Below are 17,468 nucleotides of genomic sequence, written 5' to 3' on the forward strand. Positions count from 1 at the left end.
CAACTACGTATAGTAAAGTTTCTCTAGTAAGGATAAGTGGAAATAAGTTAACTTGATATTTGTATCCCCTGTGGTTTCGTTTCATCAAATAGATTATTACTTGGTCAAAAATGGATTCATCTCAGGCATTCGAACAACCCGTTTTACTTAGATTTTTAGAATGAGTTTTCCTCTAGAAAGAATTTATAATATTCGCCTCTTGTTTCGAATTATTATTAAAATTTGTAAAATATTGAATTAATTATTTTGTACTTGATTACAAAATCTTTGCTGGAGCACTGGCTTGTACCGGCTAATGGCGCTATGCTTTTAAGAGGCAGGTGTGCGTTGAACATGCTCCTCACAACATCACAACAATGCCCTGCAATGTTTACACTCCTTAGTTATATTTGTAGTAAGAAAGAAGTGAATGCAAAAGGTCCCATGTACCAAGTTTTTCCCTTGTTATCCCTTGTTTTTCCCTTATTCGTTCAGGGCATACACAAACCCAATTTTAAGCGGGCTCACAGCAGCTCCTAGAGCATCTGGATAGCTCTTCACCGAAGCTGATTAAACGCAAAATAAGAGGTGTGATGATCATTCAACTTCAGTAAACCAAAACGTGCAATGACCACAGTCGGCCAGACCAGTAGTTTATGTGTTTCAGAAGGCTACAGTATTTGTACAGCAGACCCCTTGTGTTTTTAAAACTCTTCGACTCTGGTTGTTTAAAACCACTTGCATTGGAAATAAAATATTGACCATACCATTTTCATTTTTGTTATTTATACAGTATCAAATAACAATACCGTTTCTTGTTTACAGACTGATTGTTTCCTCCTTTGCTTCTCCGTTGGAAATAAAACTTCATACGACAATATTATAAGCAAATGGTTCCCAGAGTTAAAACATCACTGCCCTAATGTGCCTATTGTTTTAGTTGGTAAGTTTCTAATTATATATATATTCAAGATTTTATTGTTACAAAGCCAAGAAGGCACAAATATTCTAAAAGAATTTTACTTTTATTTTGTTAAGCAACCAAGACAGATCTTCGAGAGTGCCAAGCAGATACACTAGCACCTGTAGATGGAAAAAGGATGCGGCGAAAAATCCGAGCTGTAAAATATGTGGAATGTTCAGCGTTAAATGGTGAAGGACTTAGAGAAATTTTTGTTGAGGCTGTAAGAGCGTGCTGTAAGAAACCTCGATGTAAGAAAGCAAGAACTTGTCCAGTTCTCTAAAATTAAAAACATTAATGTATGTTTTAATCAACATATCCAGGGATAGATACCATTCAACAAGATTTTCCAACTATAATTTCAATTTGAGAAATATGGTTTTAGAAATTCTTTTGAATCCTAAGTTCTTCTGTTTTATTTCCCCGGTATGTTTCAGTTTTCTAAAACCAAAGTTATGATTATTATTGTTTGTTTTCATAAAATTTATTTAAAGAAATCAGTATTTTTATAAGTAGTAAAATAGTAATAGCTGTAGGAATATTGTTTTAACTTCTTAAGAGTTGCCAATCTATTTATTGAAAGCATTCTGAGATATAGAACATTTTAATAAATTACAGAAATAATTGTGTTGTGGTATGCACAAATCTTGTCTTGCCATTTAAAAATTAAGGCATTTTTTTAAAAAAAGTTACAGATTAAAATAGTTATGTTTATTTAAATTGTAGGCCTAAATCGTGAACTTTATAAATACGTTCATATCTATTTAACTAAGGAAACTGATTATCTATCTAAGCTGTTGTTATTGTTACAATTATGTCTCTGCTAGAATTTAAAAATATATATATAATAAATATGTTTTACTTAAATGAAATTTTATCCCGTTCAAACATAAATGTGTTGCACTATTTAATTAAGAAGACTGCCTTAAACCAGAATGTTTAGAAATTAGTGCCATTTTTTGTTTTCTATTAATTAATGGAGATTAAGAAATCTTGTGTGCATGAAATTTGAATTTTATAAAAATTAACTCATTAAAGCACTATTTTAAAAATACATTTTGTAAATACTTTTTATTCTTTCGAAAGTTTTTAAAAGTAATAAGTACTATTGTTAGCATGTTAAAAAAAAATTATAAAACATTCCGTTTTCTAAGTAAAAGGTAAGATTATTTCATACGTTCAAAAAATTCAATGAAGGAAATAACAAAATAATCTTTTATGAATTTATACTTTATGAATACTAGTCACTTCAAGTACTGTTTGGAAAATATTGTCCATTTATATTCCTTAATTAAAAAAAAAAAATTAAGTTAGTTTACCTTAAATAATGTTTTGTACAATCTAGCTCAAATCAAAATCTAATGCTGCGAAATGGAAATGAATCTTGGACCAAAGACCGAATTAATGCGTAATATGTAATATTTTATTCAAATATTGTAATTAAATAATTAATAAATACATAATTTTTTAATAAGTAAGTAAAAAAACATATTGTCTGAACTTCTTTTATATCAAAATTATTACCTTATTCTTAATCTCATTTTAGTTATCAAATTCAAAATTACAATATTTTTCCAACTGGTGATTTGTGCCTGCTGTGTTAACGATGTTAAAATATTAGCACTTATAATTTACTTTTTGCCTAGGCAGGTATTCTTTCATGGGTGTGAAGTATTGAGGCCCCGTAAAAAGCAAAAAAAATTGAATTATTTGGTTGAAAAGCGCAAAGTTAAGATTTTTTTTTTATTTAGTTGACCTTTCACAACTTCTTCATCAATCAGACAATCATTTTTGGACATCCCGTTAATTCTATGTTAATGCCCCACTCAGTTCCACTTTTTACAGGTGGTTTAAAAGCTTAGAATATTCGTACGCTTAACGATTCATGGAGTGTAGTGTGTAACAACGTAGAAATCAAATTCCATTTATCTCACATGAATGAAAAAATGAAAATCCGAAACCGGGAAAAGGAGAAAAACGTGTGAGCCATGAAAAATAATAAATTTAAAGAAATTTATACATTTTGAAAACGCTTTTGTGCTCTGCCTCTCAAGGCTTAGATTTCATTTATTTAAGAGTACGTACCTGTCAAAAAAAAAAAAAAAATAATCATATCATAACAATTTAACGTTAAAAAATGTGAAAATAATTTCTCCCCACCTCGTACTCGATTGTGTCTATTTTTTAATTCACGAGTATGACGTGAATTGTTTTATATATTAATTATTCTGAGACAAGAAAATCTTGGTCACAGAGCAATTAAATGAGAGAAATGAAGCTTCGCACAAACCGATATGGTCAAATAAAACTAATAACATTTAAAAAGCACAGGGAAGGGATTAGCTATGAGGTTAGCGTACTGGACTCCCACGCGGAGGTCCCGGGTTCGAATCCAGCAGCTGACCCTTAGATTTTCTCTTCCTAGGAGCTTCTTACAGCTCACTGTCCGGTGATGGAAAGTGTTGCCTGTAACGAGAGAACACTGTCCGGAGGCCGGTAGTGCACTGAAAAAAGCTCCGGGCGCCAATAACCTTAGATGTTGACGCGCCTTAAATCATAAAAAAAAAAAAAAAAATTTAAAAAGCACTTTTGCGGATCTACTTACCTAGTCAAGTTTCTAACAGAATCTGCCAAATCAATTAGTAATTATAATATGGCTAACTGATTCGACAAACCAGATGCTCTCTGCCCAGGTAATTTATATTTTCTTAAAATAACCATTTGCTAGTGACATCTACTACTTTATTTAAATGAAATTGAAGCTTTTGCATTTTCTTTAAGTTTTTCATTTCTTTCTAAGAGGGCATCTTATTATCTTGATGTCAAAAAGAGAATTGTACTAGTATTTGAGATTACTTCTGAACTAGATATTTGCATACTGGAGAGTAGATCAGACTATTATTTACTGTAATAAAATCTTCCGTAACGGAGAATTTAATTTCTTGGATTGTAAATTTTTTTTCATAGTTTTTTGGCATGTACGTGTTTTTTTTTTATTGAATCAAACAATTCTTTCAATTATAATTGACACAGAGCTCAAGTGTGCTCAGAAGGATACATAAATCAAGTCGTACGAATAGTTTTCCACTAGTCGGTCAGTTTGCTGATAGAGAAGATTCTCGCCTGAAACGTGTCTACGAAACCTGGCTGGATTTCATATTTTCACGATGAGGCCCGCTCAGTGAACCCGTTAGTCACAGCTGAGAAGAGTGTTTTTTCTATTCTTTTTCTTTTTTTTTAAGACGCGTCAGCATTTGTGATAATTGACGCCTGGAGCCTTTTACAGGGCTCTGGACAGCATTGTTACAAATAACACTGTTCTTCGCCGCGCAGAGAACTGTAAGAAGCACCAAGAAAGAAAAAATCTAAGGGCACGAAGAACTCAGAAGGGATTATGCTTTTGTAATTCGTTTTGCAGCTTTATAAAGATATGTATTGTAATATGCCATAATTAAAATAACATTTCAAGAGAGTTGAACAAATAATAAATAATATTTAAGTATATTTTTAGACGCAGGGTTAAATACTGAAACCGATTCAAATTGGTTAAAAGAAGCATAAATAAATCTTATGGGCATTCAAGGTGCAATATAGTTTCAAGTTAAGTCCCTTTAATTTGATTCATTGAAACACTGTAATAATCTATAAAAGAGTAATTTAAAAACTAATGACTAATGATTAGGGAGGAACTCAATGCTATTTCTCTTAAGGGCCCGATCGATTCAAGGACTTCACGAAAGAAAAAGAACTTGCATTTTATCAGTCTATGAGAGAAATAAATAGACGTATTCCTCTAATAACGAACAGGGCTTTGTTCACAAACAAGAAAAATACATTCATTTTACTTTACACCTTTTATATTTTATTTTGAAAATTTCATTCAACGTCTTATTACAATGACTATCCACAATAGTGATTGATGTAGTTGAATGTTTATCCTATCAGTCATTGAATTTTAAATTTTATAAATTACATTTTTAAAAAATCGTAAAAAATACCCTTCAAAATAAGAAAAATCTTCAGCTTTACTGCCCGCTGAAGATGGCCGCTGCTTGTGTAATAGAACTCTCTTGTTGAACATTCTTTCCATATCCTCCTCTTCCGCTGTCATAATCTTTTCTATACTCATCACGGACCTGACAAACATGTTCAATTGTACATTATTACTAGTGTAAAGTAATGTTTGAATAGGAGTTTACATTGTAAGAGCATCAAACGTTAAGCCTCCTAAACTTTCAAGAAAATTTACAAACTAATAAATATTTTATACAATGTTAAAATTGAGGATACTGTGTACATGTTGTAACGTATTAGAAAAATAAATAAATTATTTAAGAGAAATGGAGAGGTGAGTCTATCAGTAAAATTCGGGAAGATGGAAGATGAACCAAAAGCAAGGATTGTGCTTAAGGCGGGCATTGTTACTTAGAGATGTAGAACCTTGTGGTTGATTAATTTTAGGCCAATCGACGGGCCTCTCTTAAACAGGATTTGCCGATGATATTGTTACAATTCTAGAGGCAAGTTTAACGTGCGCTTTGTGAAGCTATCTTAAGCGGGTTAGAAATTCTTATTAAAAGAAGTTTGTCAGTGAATTTAAAATTTACCCAACAAAAAACACGGTAATACCTCTTACTAGAGAAAGATTTCACTGATATCTTAATTTGAAAGTGATGCTGTTTGGTAGTAGTCTCACCTAACATCTGTAGGGGAGAATACTCTAAACCTTAGTCGTAGAGCATTATACACATATTAATAAGATTATTAACAAGGTCTTAATCTTATTGATCTCTAGAGATCAACTCACTTCATACATATTCAACATGTCACCTACATCACATAGTTAAGAAAATTCACAGAAAGAATTCATTCTACAACTACTCCAGGATTAATGATTCCCTTACCCTGAATATATCTCCTGAAAATAGCAGAAAAGTATTTTACTGTTATTACTTTTTAATATTTAAATTAGGGCATTTTCCAAATGGATTTGTGCTACTTTCTACAATAATGTACACACGTCAGCATCACGGACACAAAAACTGCTCATTCGCTCTTTATGCATTTTTCCATAGTGATCACATTTTCTTTTGTTTCTACATTGTTCCTTCGAAAGCGTAAGGCGTAAACAGTTCCCACATTACCTTGTGGAAGGTACAGAAGGGTCTACCTTACACCTAACACCGCATAAAGAGAATAATAGCGGCAAAGGTATCTATCAAAATTAACGTAAAAAATAGGAAGTTCTGCAGTTTATTCATTTATCATTTTTTCAAGTGAGATGCGCCCAATTTTTAATATAGCGACAAGGGAAATATCGTTGAATATTTATTTTTCCTCCTCCTTCGAATCGATGTCTCTAACCATTCTTACACTTAGCTAAATATTGAACTTTGAAATTGAGCACGGATGGAGTTATTTATGCTCTTTCAGTACATAACGTTAATAACTTGTTGACTGACTCAGAAATACTTATATGTTGTTTAGAACAAAAAAATCAATTATTTAATTAGTACTTTACTTTGAGTATTTGAACCAAATACTTGCCCAAGGCCACCCATGAATCTTAACATCGTTACTCTTATATTTAGCTTCATCAGCAGGTCCGTAACGACTGTTAACTGCTTTATTGGTGTAATTGTACTTGATCAATGACTTATTTCTATTTGATCTGTACTGATTTACTGAAATAAACTTCAGTGTCATCAATCAATGAAATATCTTCTCATCTATTACTGATTTTTGTTACGGATCCACAATTCTAAAATTGCTTTAAGAGATTGGCATTTAAAGTGGAAAGAGTGTTTTTCTTCTTCCACAATACAAGTGAATAAAAGTCATGTTAGATTTGTGTTCGATATTACTAAAAATCACGTTAGTGTTAGACCTCTAAGTACATTATTGTTATTTACATTAAAGTTAGGAATACCGCTGATGCTGATACCAACACACAAATTGATTTCGAGTTGGATTCTAACGCAGCATTACCAGAAGAAACCTCTCTGCTGTCAGTAGACACGGTCATCAGATCAGATGACTTCATGTCATCTCTTATTTTTGAATTGGCAAAATGCAATAAGACAAAAAACAAAAATCAAGAGAATACAAAAGTTGCTAAAGAGAATTAATATAAAAAATTAATTAAAATAATTAGATAGGAAGCATGCAGACCACACTTACAGTAATTTTAATTATTATATAAACTACGACTGCACTTATTTGATTTTAATTCATAATGTGCTTACCTGACCGCCACTTTTACCACGACCATATTGCCTGCCTTCTACAAAACCGGCGTCCCAATCTGTTCTAACTATTCTGTCGTCTAAGCGAGTACCATTAACATATCTCATACAACTTTCTGCGTCACATCTTTGATAATATCTGAAATTTTGCTGAGGAAATGTTACTGAACAAGTAAAATGATTTCGCAATTTGGAGTGGTAAATTTGTTATTTCAGTAAGAATACGAGTATTAAAATTACGAATATGTTTTTTGTTTGAACCAGTTTCCTACTTAAAATTAAAAAATTATAAAAATAAAAATGATTTCTGTGAGCACAAATATCTTAGCTACTGACATCAGGTCTACACAATTTAAGATTGTTTATAATGAGTAACTCGATTTTTCGTTAAATATTTTCATGAAAGTTGAAAAGGATACTCTACAAAACAAAAACCACAAGGAGTTTTCTTATATTTGTCTAGTCCCATAATAATCCTCTTTATATCACCACATTTAGAAAATAATTCATATATTTGTTCTTCTGTAGTATAAAACGACAAATTGCCGACATAAAGAGTAGAAGAATTAAGCAAAAGTCTCTCCTGTTCAATCCTGGAACCCTAAACAATATTAAATATCATTGCAAAAGATTACCATTAACAACTTAGTATTATTAAATTACTATCAAAATAAATCAATTTTTACTTATTCTTAATAAAAAATAACGCTTCTTTTACCTTGAAATGCTGATCTCTGTATGTACTAAGTTCAGTGCTGGTCGACACTGGGCTACTCATCTTTTATGTGACAAACTAAATTACCATGCTATGATAGCTATTCACATACAACAAATAATTACTTTCTTTCTTATTCAAATGCAAAAGTTCAAAACACCAAACTAACCTGCAACGTGTAACCATGTTTAATCACAAATAGAATTCGGCAATTGCGGCAACTTTCAGAACTAACAAGTACATCAAACATTGCCTCCAATTTTCAAAATAATACTGATCAGCGGTTGAACGTACTACTCGTATATTCCTCATTAGTTATAAACTTTGAAATTATTATTATTATTCTAGAGATATTGCTGAAACGTATTAGTCACTATATTACTAAACAACCAACAAAATCTTTCTTAATTTTTCTGCTTCCGAAACCAATTAAGATTAATGATTTTTATGTTTTGAACTTACATTTTTCCAGTGTGAAAATGACTTACTCAATATTCGCTTCTTATTTTAAAGCATTTTAGTATACTAAGTTTTATAATTTTTATTGGATTAACATAAAAACTCTGGTGCCCATAAGTTTTGTTTTTGTTTCTTTAATGTAAATTCATTTTCACACTGAGCATTATTTGCTCTATTTTTATAAGTAGCAGGGTCAACTCCTCCAGTATGTCTTAATGAATTAATTGAGAAATACATAAAAGAAATGAATATTTATTATTTTGTATATAAAAATTAAAAAAGACTTCTTTCAGAAAAAACAGAAACGTCTTCTAATTTGTATCTGCGAAATTGAAGTGGTGGTTTTTAGTTTTAATAAAATCTGCACGCGGTAGCTTGGTAATTGAAGGTGTAATGAGAAAACAATTAATAGTAAATTATTACTTTCATTTTATATTTATACATATTGTTACTATTCATTTTAGTTTTCTTATTATTTTATTTTTTGTATGATTTTTTTAAATTATTTTTTTTAATTAATCAGTATGTGTATATCCAAAGTAATTCATAAACGAAAAATTAGAGAATGTTCACAAGCCACAATAAGGTTTTTGTCTAAATCGGACAAATGCAAGTATAACTCGTGGAATTGAGCTACGTCGCTGTACTTTACTTACCTAGTAAAGGAAAAACGTGAGTTAAAAATTGGGACCCTATGAAATTACTTATGTTTTGCCATTGATGTACTAATTGTAAAACGTTTATTTTTTTGTACAATAAAAATATAATTATTACTGGTAAAATATTGGAATAAATACATTTTCAATAATTTTTAAAAAGAAAATAATTGGAGTTCTCTTTAGGCTCCGAAAGTTGGTGGATTTGTATTTTCTTCATCAGTCTTGCTCTCCAGCGAAAACGGCGGAATTCTACAGTCAAATGTGTAGCCATCCTCGCGTTCCATCCTGAAGGTACCCCTGAGACAAAAAATTATATCCGAATTATTCTCAGTTGTAAGAATTATAGGTGTTCTAAAAGTCCAGGCATCCAAATAAGTAAGCTCATACACTTATCGATATCTCCAAGCAGTGCCACATTGGCCTAAATATACCTCGCCTGCCTTAATAGCCCGCCTGGCTGACCCAGAGTAAGACGATTCTTGAATTAATGTCACAACAGCGTAAATAAATACTGAACTAGCCCTGCATGTAAGACTGCAGCTGATTACATGTATGTTACTCTACCATTTATTTTTAAAACATTGATTTCTGTAGGTCTGGGAGGAAGTAGATAAACTCTCGCTGATAACAACATTATAAGAATTGTGAACAATCCTATCCTATTTGTCAAGACTTCAGGTAAGATTAAATTACCACATGTGTCCAGAAGGCGCTTGAAGACTGACGTGGCTGGAATATTGGAATACCGGCGTGGTTGGAGAGAGTATTGGCTCGAGTCCTATCACGCCTCTTCCTCTTACAGTCTCTAGAGTACCAGATAAGCTGAAAATACGCCAGTGATGCTCCCTCATCTGTACAGTCTTTGTGCCTAGGTTTTCCATTCGGATGCAATAACGCCACTGGAAAAGAAAAAAAATAACGAGTAAAAATCACATGAAAGTAGTTTGAACATAGTCCGCAACTTCAGGCAACAAGACTCATAATTGAGTCCTTTCTTGTCCGCCAACAGTATTTCACCCTCCCCTGAACTTTTATGGACAAACAAAAATAAAACTAAAATCTTAATGATCAGAGTTCAAATCTTCTTTTTTTCATCAAAGAAATGCTTTGAATGAAAATAATGGGCCTAAATTTGACGATAGTGCATTCTCCATCATTATCAAGGACCTAAAACATGCAACAGAGTATGTAGAACACGACTAACGCTTATATCTCACCTTCCTGGAACCGTCTTAAATTTCAGGTCTTTTGAGCTCAAGGTTTTTGTGTCAGAGCCAGGTGTTGTTTTAACACGAAAACTTGTGGTAAAGCCTCATTTGATACGATGGTTGCCTTGACATCGTCTAAAGTTGTATCACCACGAACTTTTTGGTTGAAGAGACTGAATATTAATTTTTTAAACATTTAAATGGCACTACATTTATCAAGAAAATCTTGCCCTTTAATTTCACGCGTAGCATGCTAGGTGTAACTGATTTTGTCCAGAAGATTTAAATTTTGCAATATAAAATAATATATAAGATAAAATAATGGTTTACAAAACAAGCTCCACAATTAAATTAACTATTTGATGTTAGGTGTAACATGTACGGAAGCACCCAGAAAAAAGAAAACTCCAAGATAAATAAGATATGGTTTTATAAAAATCAGCTTGAGTTCACGGATCTTACCTGATTAAAATTAACCGTAATTTTTATTGTACACCTATTATAAAATAAAGTACTACAAATTTACTCACCCAGTAGATTAGTGAATTCTGGCTATCCCTGGAGCCCATGTAGAAAGGAATGACAGTGATCCTGACACCATCTGTAGTCTCCTTGTGAACGTCGGACAGTTCCAGCCAAGGATGGTTTTTCTTTTGCCAAGCTTTCAGCGTGTCTTGAGCAGTATAGGGAGGCTCTGAAAATTATATTTAAGAAATGTACTATGGTTGTAATAGTCCTTGAACCAGTTGGATCCAACAAAAAAGTTTTAATAGCCATACAACCGTGAGTTCGCTTACTGAATCGATATTTTAGTTTTTTAATGGTTTCACAAAGAATAATAATTTAATTTCAGAGCAAGGATTACTTAAGACTATCGCTGAAACTTCCCCAATTTAATAAAATTGGGATCAGTTATTCAGTACTCAAAATGAAATGTATAAGACTTTACCAGAGTCGTATCAGAAACAAATTATGTGGTACTAACACAATGTAAATAAACTGCACTAAATAAGTTGCTCAAAGAGCCAAAGGTAGACAGACCTATGAATATCCACATAGCAGATTTGTAGTAAGATGGTATACTTCCTTTAGGAACGATAGGGATTTGTGGAGGGATATGACTTGACGGCAACTCTTCAAGAAGGGAATAGCCGATAGGTAAGTAGTATATTTCCTGACCACCCGCATTCGGTCGCTATTAGCAGGACCGGTGAGGCAGTATTTCTGTATCATTTTGAAGTATTAATTGAAAGTAATGTTTTTATAATTTTAAATCACGGAAATTAGGTATCAATATACATACTGACCTTGAGTTGGTGCTGGGATAAAAAATTTGTCGAACAGTTCATGGTGTAAGGGATTCTTCTCTTTTGTAGAATACGGCAGGATATCATCGTGGGACACGTAGTCTAGACCAGGAATGGAGTACAAACTGCGACTTCCTTCCTGGTTACCCAGGAATGTTACAGCATCCGTCTGCATTCTCTATAATTTTAAATATCACTTCATAAATATAAATGCTGAAAATATGCTTTAGACTGAATGCTTAGCTTTCTGAAGCTATGTATGTATATAGTGGTCTTTGATCAATTTACTACTTGGGTTAGTTTAAAAAATTTAGTAGTGATCATACACACCTTAAAAAAAGAATGTGAAGATACAAAACGGCCTTGTGATGTAGATGAAGTTTTACAGGAAGCTGTCGAGTCAAATCCAACCTCTACTAATCGTACGTTTGGCAGAGCCTTAAAGACACCATTAAGCGTTTTCCACACTGAAGGAAAGATGAAAAAGTATGTAGAATAGCGCTGCATGTTAGGTAGGCTGGATTGCGATTAGGCGGTATTTCTGGTGGTGAAGAAGCTATTTTGAGAAAAATCTAGTGGTAACATTTCTTTGGAAGTAAGGAGTAATTAATTTACCATAAGTTCTTTCCAGGAAGGGCTTTCCATAAATTCCATACTAAGTTTAACTGCAAAAGCAAGACATAATTTTAATAGAGATAAGCTCGGCCAACCCACTATCGTTATATATGAAGAGTAAAATGAAGAAAGTGAACTTTTTTGGTCATCCATCCGACTACCAATTGTTTCTTTTAGTTGAAACTAGAGAGCCTGAGTTTATGTGATTACAACTACACGTATGGACACAGCGGGGAACTTAAAACAGTCGAAACAAAGGGCTACACTTTATACATTAATAAAAAGCTCTAAAATAGCTGATGTAGTTCTCAGAATACTTACAATGAAGGGACAATCACGAGAATCAATCAACACTTGATAGAAGGTATGCGAACGCCCCTTTACTGCCTTCTCTTCTGAGGTTGGTGGCGTGTAAGCTGAAGATTTGGTGGATGGTTTGGAACTTGAGGCGCCAGTCGTAGACTGACTGGCATCAGTCGTAATATTAGTGGAGCTCTCGGAGGTTTTTCTAAAACAAATGTATGATGTACTGTACATTAGGTGTGAATTCACACTCCAAATTTATTCAACATTTAAAGAAGTCGGTTCAGCGTATAGCGATATCCAGATTATAATACAGATTGTAAATTATTAGACATCTACTAGCTAATATTGATCTAATATTTTGGGTGCTGGGAAATGCTGAATAAGAAGGAAATGACATTGCCAAAAAGTCCATCATCATCAAGAAAGATAAGAAAACGACAGTAGAGAGAAGCACCCTTCTCAATTTTGAGATTTTGTAGATATCTTAATTTGGACTCATCTGGCACCATTAAGGGCAAACAACAGATCTATTCTGCTTACAATAAAAACAATTCCAAAGAACAGACCCAGATTTAAGGGGACTTAAACTTTTAATATAAGTAAAAAATGCCACATCTATACAATGAACAGAGCTACCGCAATATGAAAATCAGAAGAATGGACCTTATAAAAAATTGTTTTAAGTTAGGTTGTGTGTATGGCGATGTATGATGCGATCTCCCTACAACATACATCGCCATACTCAATGTTGGTCTCCGATATTAAAAATTATGCTAAAGCGGAGTGCTATACAGAATGGCAGCGGATATACGTATTGTCAAAGGCGAGAAAAGGCCAATTTTACACAGCCATACAATTTAGTGTCCCCAAAAGACCATGGTTTTACAAATACAAAAACTACAATAGGAAGTTTGTTAGCACTGTCATTAGAATGAGGTTTAACCACAATTATTTGCCGCACCATTTAGCCAGGATTGGGGTGGAAACATCTCACCAGTGTTCCTGTACTTCTGGAGTGATAGCAGACGCCAACCATCTAATCCTGGAATGTACTAATAATACTAAAGGAAGAGAGCGTTTGTGGAGGGCAGTAATAGCGACTGGATGTCCGTTACCTGCCAATTTAAATACTATTCTGGCAGCTGATGATGGCAGCATTTACACAGAGCTCTTTGAGTTTATAACAAGCAACAAGATAACTCTGTAAATATTCAATATACTAAAGAAGCTTCGAAAGAAGAATTTAAATGGCTGATTTGCTAGCTCAAGAGGCCAATAACAAAGGAAAAAAAGAAGAAGCTAGGTTGTGTGGTTGATTTCACATTTAACTTTTTTGTTAAATAATAAGTTTTCCTTACTTTTCTAGGACAGGATAATCCCGGTCGAACATTTTGGCGATCCAGGGAAACAAAACCACACCCCGATAAGCTAAAACTTTATGTAAAAACAGTTGTCCAGTCTTATAGTTTCCGGCATTTTTAGGAGGTTCCAATCTGCCCACGTCGATCAATCTGAAAAAGGAAAATATAAGACACTCCTGAAGTATTATTTATATATTTCTTTAAATGTATTATATTTTTTCTAAACAATAACCTTGCAGCAAATTTAACTTGTACCAAGCTAATAGTTAAATTACTTAATAAAGATCCCTGCAATATATTCTTAAAAAATATATTCGTGGCCATTCCATTAATTTTTTAATCTTTGAATGTTTAAAAAAATATTTTAATAAAAAATTTGTTCTATCACATGTGCAGTGCTCTAAGTGAGCCTGACCGTATGCTCATTTTTTAAATAATTATAAAATAAAAATAAAAATAATTGAAATCACTAAGCAACTATTACTTAATTAACTAAAATTATTACACAAAAGGTGACTTAAAAATCTTTAGTCTGCCAACAATAGTTAAGCAATTAACTTTTTGCTTTTCATTTCCAAAAAGTATTTCTTGTTCCTAAAAATACACTCCAATTTACTAAATAATTATAAAAACATACTTATATGATCTGTACTTTTGAAAAAATATTAAATTATTTGATGGTTTTTAAAATAATCTGAGAATAGTCTGAAAAAATGTTAATAAAGATCCCTGCAATATATTCTTAAAAAATATATTCGTGGCCATTCCATTAACTTTTTAATCTTTGAATGTTTAAAAAAATATTTTAATAAAAAATTTGTAAAGAATCTTTTGGGCTATTAGGAAGGAAGTATAGTAAAATAATGGAATTATTAGAGGAAATTTCGAAAATACTTAATTAATTAAGAAAAAACTAATTAGCTGATGCTGTTCCTAGGAAGAACTTCTAAACAGCGATTATAATATAAATGTTATGACTAGGCTGCAGAAAGCTTACGTGCTTCATTCCTATCACCCAGAGCAAAACTAGATGACACTTTAACAACTATCATAGAATGAGGATGTGAGAAATAGAAGAAATTACCTGGTTAAACAATTTATTTTATTAGACCTCAGGCAAATGTCAAAAGTATTTGGAAGAGTTCACCGCACATACTATCAAATTAGAAAAAAATGTCCCAAAATTAATAAATTGTTTTATTAACCTAAACTTTTATTTCAATGCAGTTCATCAAAAAAGAAATGAATATCAGAATTTAAAAATTAATAACAGAATAGAAAAACAAACAAGTTATTCAATAATTCAGAGGTAAACTATTATTTCAAATCACTTTTAATAAAAGTAAACAATAAACAAAAAGCCACTGTATGTACTTCATACGCACTACTTTAACGATGTGACAAACAAATAAACTAAAAGAAAAGTTTTAATAAAATAATATACGAGCCGAAGAATACCGATGTTTGCCGACTACATTCGGGTAGATATACAGAGATGAAGCAGTTATTGGAAGGTAACAGGCGGCCAAGGCACCTTGGGTTCTAACCCATGTAAGATCTTTGTGTTAGTGACCAATTTTCTTTGTATTAGTTCACTCACACAAAGATTTTACATGGGTCAGAACCCATGCTGCCTTAGCGGGCTGTTACCTTCCACAATCTGTTTCAACTGCAACTACCCGAATGTAGTCGGCAATCATCGGTACTCTTCGGCTTTGTTAATATTTTATTTAACCTGCTTTAGTTAACTTGTATAAGGCGACTGTGGTGGAATGCATTCAATGTTTTTAAAAAAGTGACACTACCACTAGTTGCATTAGTACATATTTGTAATACTCAGTTCATAACTCCCAATTAAAAATTTAATTATATTTTATCATAATATAATTCCAGTTACTGTATTAACTATGATTAGAATATAAATAATTCCAATCCAACCTAGCTAAAGCTTTTATCATTTCAATTATTACGCTAAAAGAAAACTGCTGATTATTCTGTAACATTCTGTTTGCTCGTAGATTTTTCTAGTAATTTTTTTTCACCCAAACAAGTTTTACAAAAATCAAGAGCTTCAACTAAGAAAATTTGATTAACTTTAATTATTGCACTTTAAAGTGACTGACTCCAGAGAATAAGGAATAAATTAGATTGGGCTTAATAATTTTTTTAAAAGGCTTAATACAAATTATTTTCATAAGGAAAGTATTACAATCATACCAAATTTTCCTTGTCGAAAATATCCGTTTTGAACCCTAAAAAAGTGTTTTTTAGAAAACGGTCTGAGAATGTGTTTATGGTTAGAACAAAATATCAAAAAAACTACTAAATGCAGAAAGCTGAAACCTAATATTTAAATTTGATCGTACAAGGGGTTCTCACTACAACCTAGCGATTCAAATCCCTTGACCGGCTTAATAACACTTAAGAAATCTTTTCCAGATTTTGGTTTGATTATTTTTCGGGACATTTTTTCTAATTTGGTGGTATGTGCGGTGAACTTTTCCAAATACTTTTGACAACTTCTTCTTCAGGTCTAATTAAAAAATTGTTTAACCAGGTAATTTCTTTTATTTCTGGAAACTAAGCCTATTTTCTTCCAAGGCATCCTCATTCCAGATTTTCTTCAAAATGGGTATAACGCATTTTCAATTAGATACGTACTCACACAGTACTCATGGTACAGTTTATAGCTTAATACTTTGTTTAAATCTTGTAAGGGCAATCCAGGGAGAGAAGGATGGGTAGGCTTTCCTGAAAGACCATTGGAATATAAAGTAAGGTTTTGTGTCCTAAATGTTAAACAGGAGGGTTGTATGTGCTGCAAAAATCTTGAGTTCAAAGAAAATTCCACCGCTTTGCAGAATTGATTGTTTTTTTGAGATTTTCTTAAAAATAGCTTGAACTATTACTCTTAGTGTAATCTCTTTTTCTTTTTTATAACTAATTTTTCCAGAACAATTGCATTAAAGGAACTCTTTGTTGAGAGGGTGGCTGTTCTTTACTCTAACGCAATGGTTCCCAACGGCGACGCCGTTTTGAGAAAAATGAAATTTGAAAGGCGTAGAAAACTGTTTAATTTGGAATAGGCTTACGTGTCTAAATAGATACCTAGTTTATTACTTTTAATATACACCTAATTTAGCTTACCTTTTTTTAATATTTGAAGTGTTAATTAATTTATCTACCATGAATGAATCTACTAATTGAACTTTTTACGCCTTCTTACCTTTTATTTGATCAGGTTTAAATGGAATATAATTTTTTAAGGAAGTAATAACCCATTTTTTTATTAATATATTAAAAGAGAAAAATGAATATTGTAATTATAAGAATAACACAAGAGAGAACTCCTTTGAACAACAAAGTTAACAGATGAAATATTTTCCTTGCAGAATTGCAGTTCCCTTAAGGAATTTGATTCTCTTTGTCACCAGACACCAACTTCTATAATATCGGCTGTCATTTAGCCTTCAAATTATTTCTTCAGTGTCAGATTAGCTGAGTGTACATCTTCCAGTTCCAATGTCTCAGAATATCTGTAACATAAAGTAAATGAGTGATATAAGAGATAAGAAGCACTCATCGAATTTTACTACAATTACTCTGTTACTCAAATTACAGAAGTATTTAGAATTACACAAGGAAATTGTAGA

The 17,468-nt window shown here is 32.2% G+C and overlaps 3 protein-coding genes across 5 annotated transcripts in view; 1 reads left to right on the forward strand and 2 right to left on the reverse strand.

Moving 5' to 3' along the window:
- Positions 1-3,523, forward strand: part of LOC141453832 (ras-like GTP-binding protein RhoL) — a 51,256-nt gene extending 47,733 nt beyond the window's left edge. For both annotated transcript variants that reach the window (XM_074127495.1, XM_074127494.1), the window contains exons 4-5: positions 805-922; positions 1,018-3,523. In XM_074127495.1, the coding sequence (XP_073983596.1) occupies positions 805-922; positions 1,018-1,223 (324 nt within the window). In that variant the 3' untranslated portion in view covers positions 1,224-3,523. The remainder of the gene's footprint in view (positions 1-804; positions 923-1,017) is intronic.
- Positions 3,524-4,775: 1,252 nt separating this feature from the next.
- Positions 4,776-8,110, reverse strand: Cbp20 (cap binding protein 20). The gene is made up of 4 exons (XM_074127496.1): positions 7,904-8,110; positions 7,605-7,786; positions 7,186-7,324; positions 4,776-5,076 (listed from the first exon to the last, which is right to left on the reverse strand). Exons 1-4 carry the CDS (start codon positions 7,961-7,963, stop codon positions 4,966-4,968), a joined length of 492 nt encoding a protein of 163 aa, XP_073983597.1. The 5' UTR covers positions 7,964-8,110; the 3' UTR covers positions 4,776-4,965.
- A 972-nt stretch (positions 8,111-9,082) lies between these two features.
- Positions 9,083-15,310, reverse strand: LOC141453830 (polymerase delta-interacting protein 2-like). Of its 2 annotated transcripts, none has more exons than XM_074127490.1 (7): positions 14,900-15,310; positions 13,813-13,965; positions 12,470-12,656; positions 11,534-11,711; positions 10,757-10,920; positions 9,712-9,917; positions 9,083-9,315 (listed from the first exon to the last, which is right to left on the reverse strand). In XM_074127490.1, exons 2-7 carry the CDS (start codon positions 13,842-13,844, stop codon positions 9,198-9,200), a joined length of 885 nt encoding a protein of 294 aa, XP_073983591.1. In that variant the 5' UTR covers positions 13,845-13,965; positions 14,900-15,310; the 3' UTR covers positions 9,083-9,197. The 2 variants fall into 2 exon arrangements, with proteins under 2 accessions (XP_073983591.1, XP_073983590.1); XM_074127489.1 differs by lacking the exon at positions 14,900-15,310 and adding an exon at positions 14,048-14,227.
- Between the last annotated feature and the right edge of the window lie 2,158 nt (positions 15,311-17,468).

This window comes from Rhodnius prolixus, unplaced genomic scaffold (genome assembly GCF_049639745.1).
Source record: "Rhodnius prolixus isolate KJV_2025 unplaced genomic scaffold, Rpr scaffold_3, whole genome shotgun sequence".
Lineage (NCBI taxonomy): Eukaryota > Metazoa > Arthropoda > Insecta > Hemiptera > Reduviidae > Rhodnius > Rhodnius prolixus.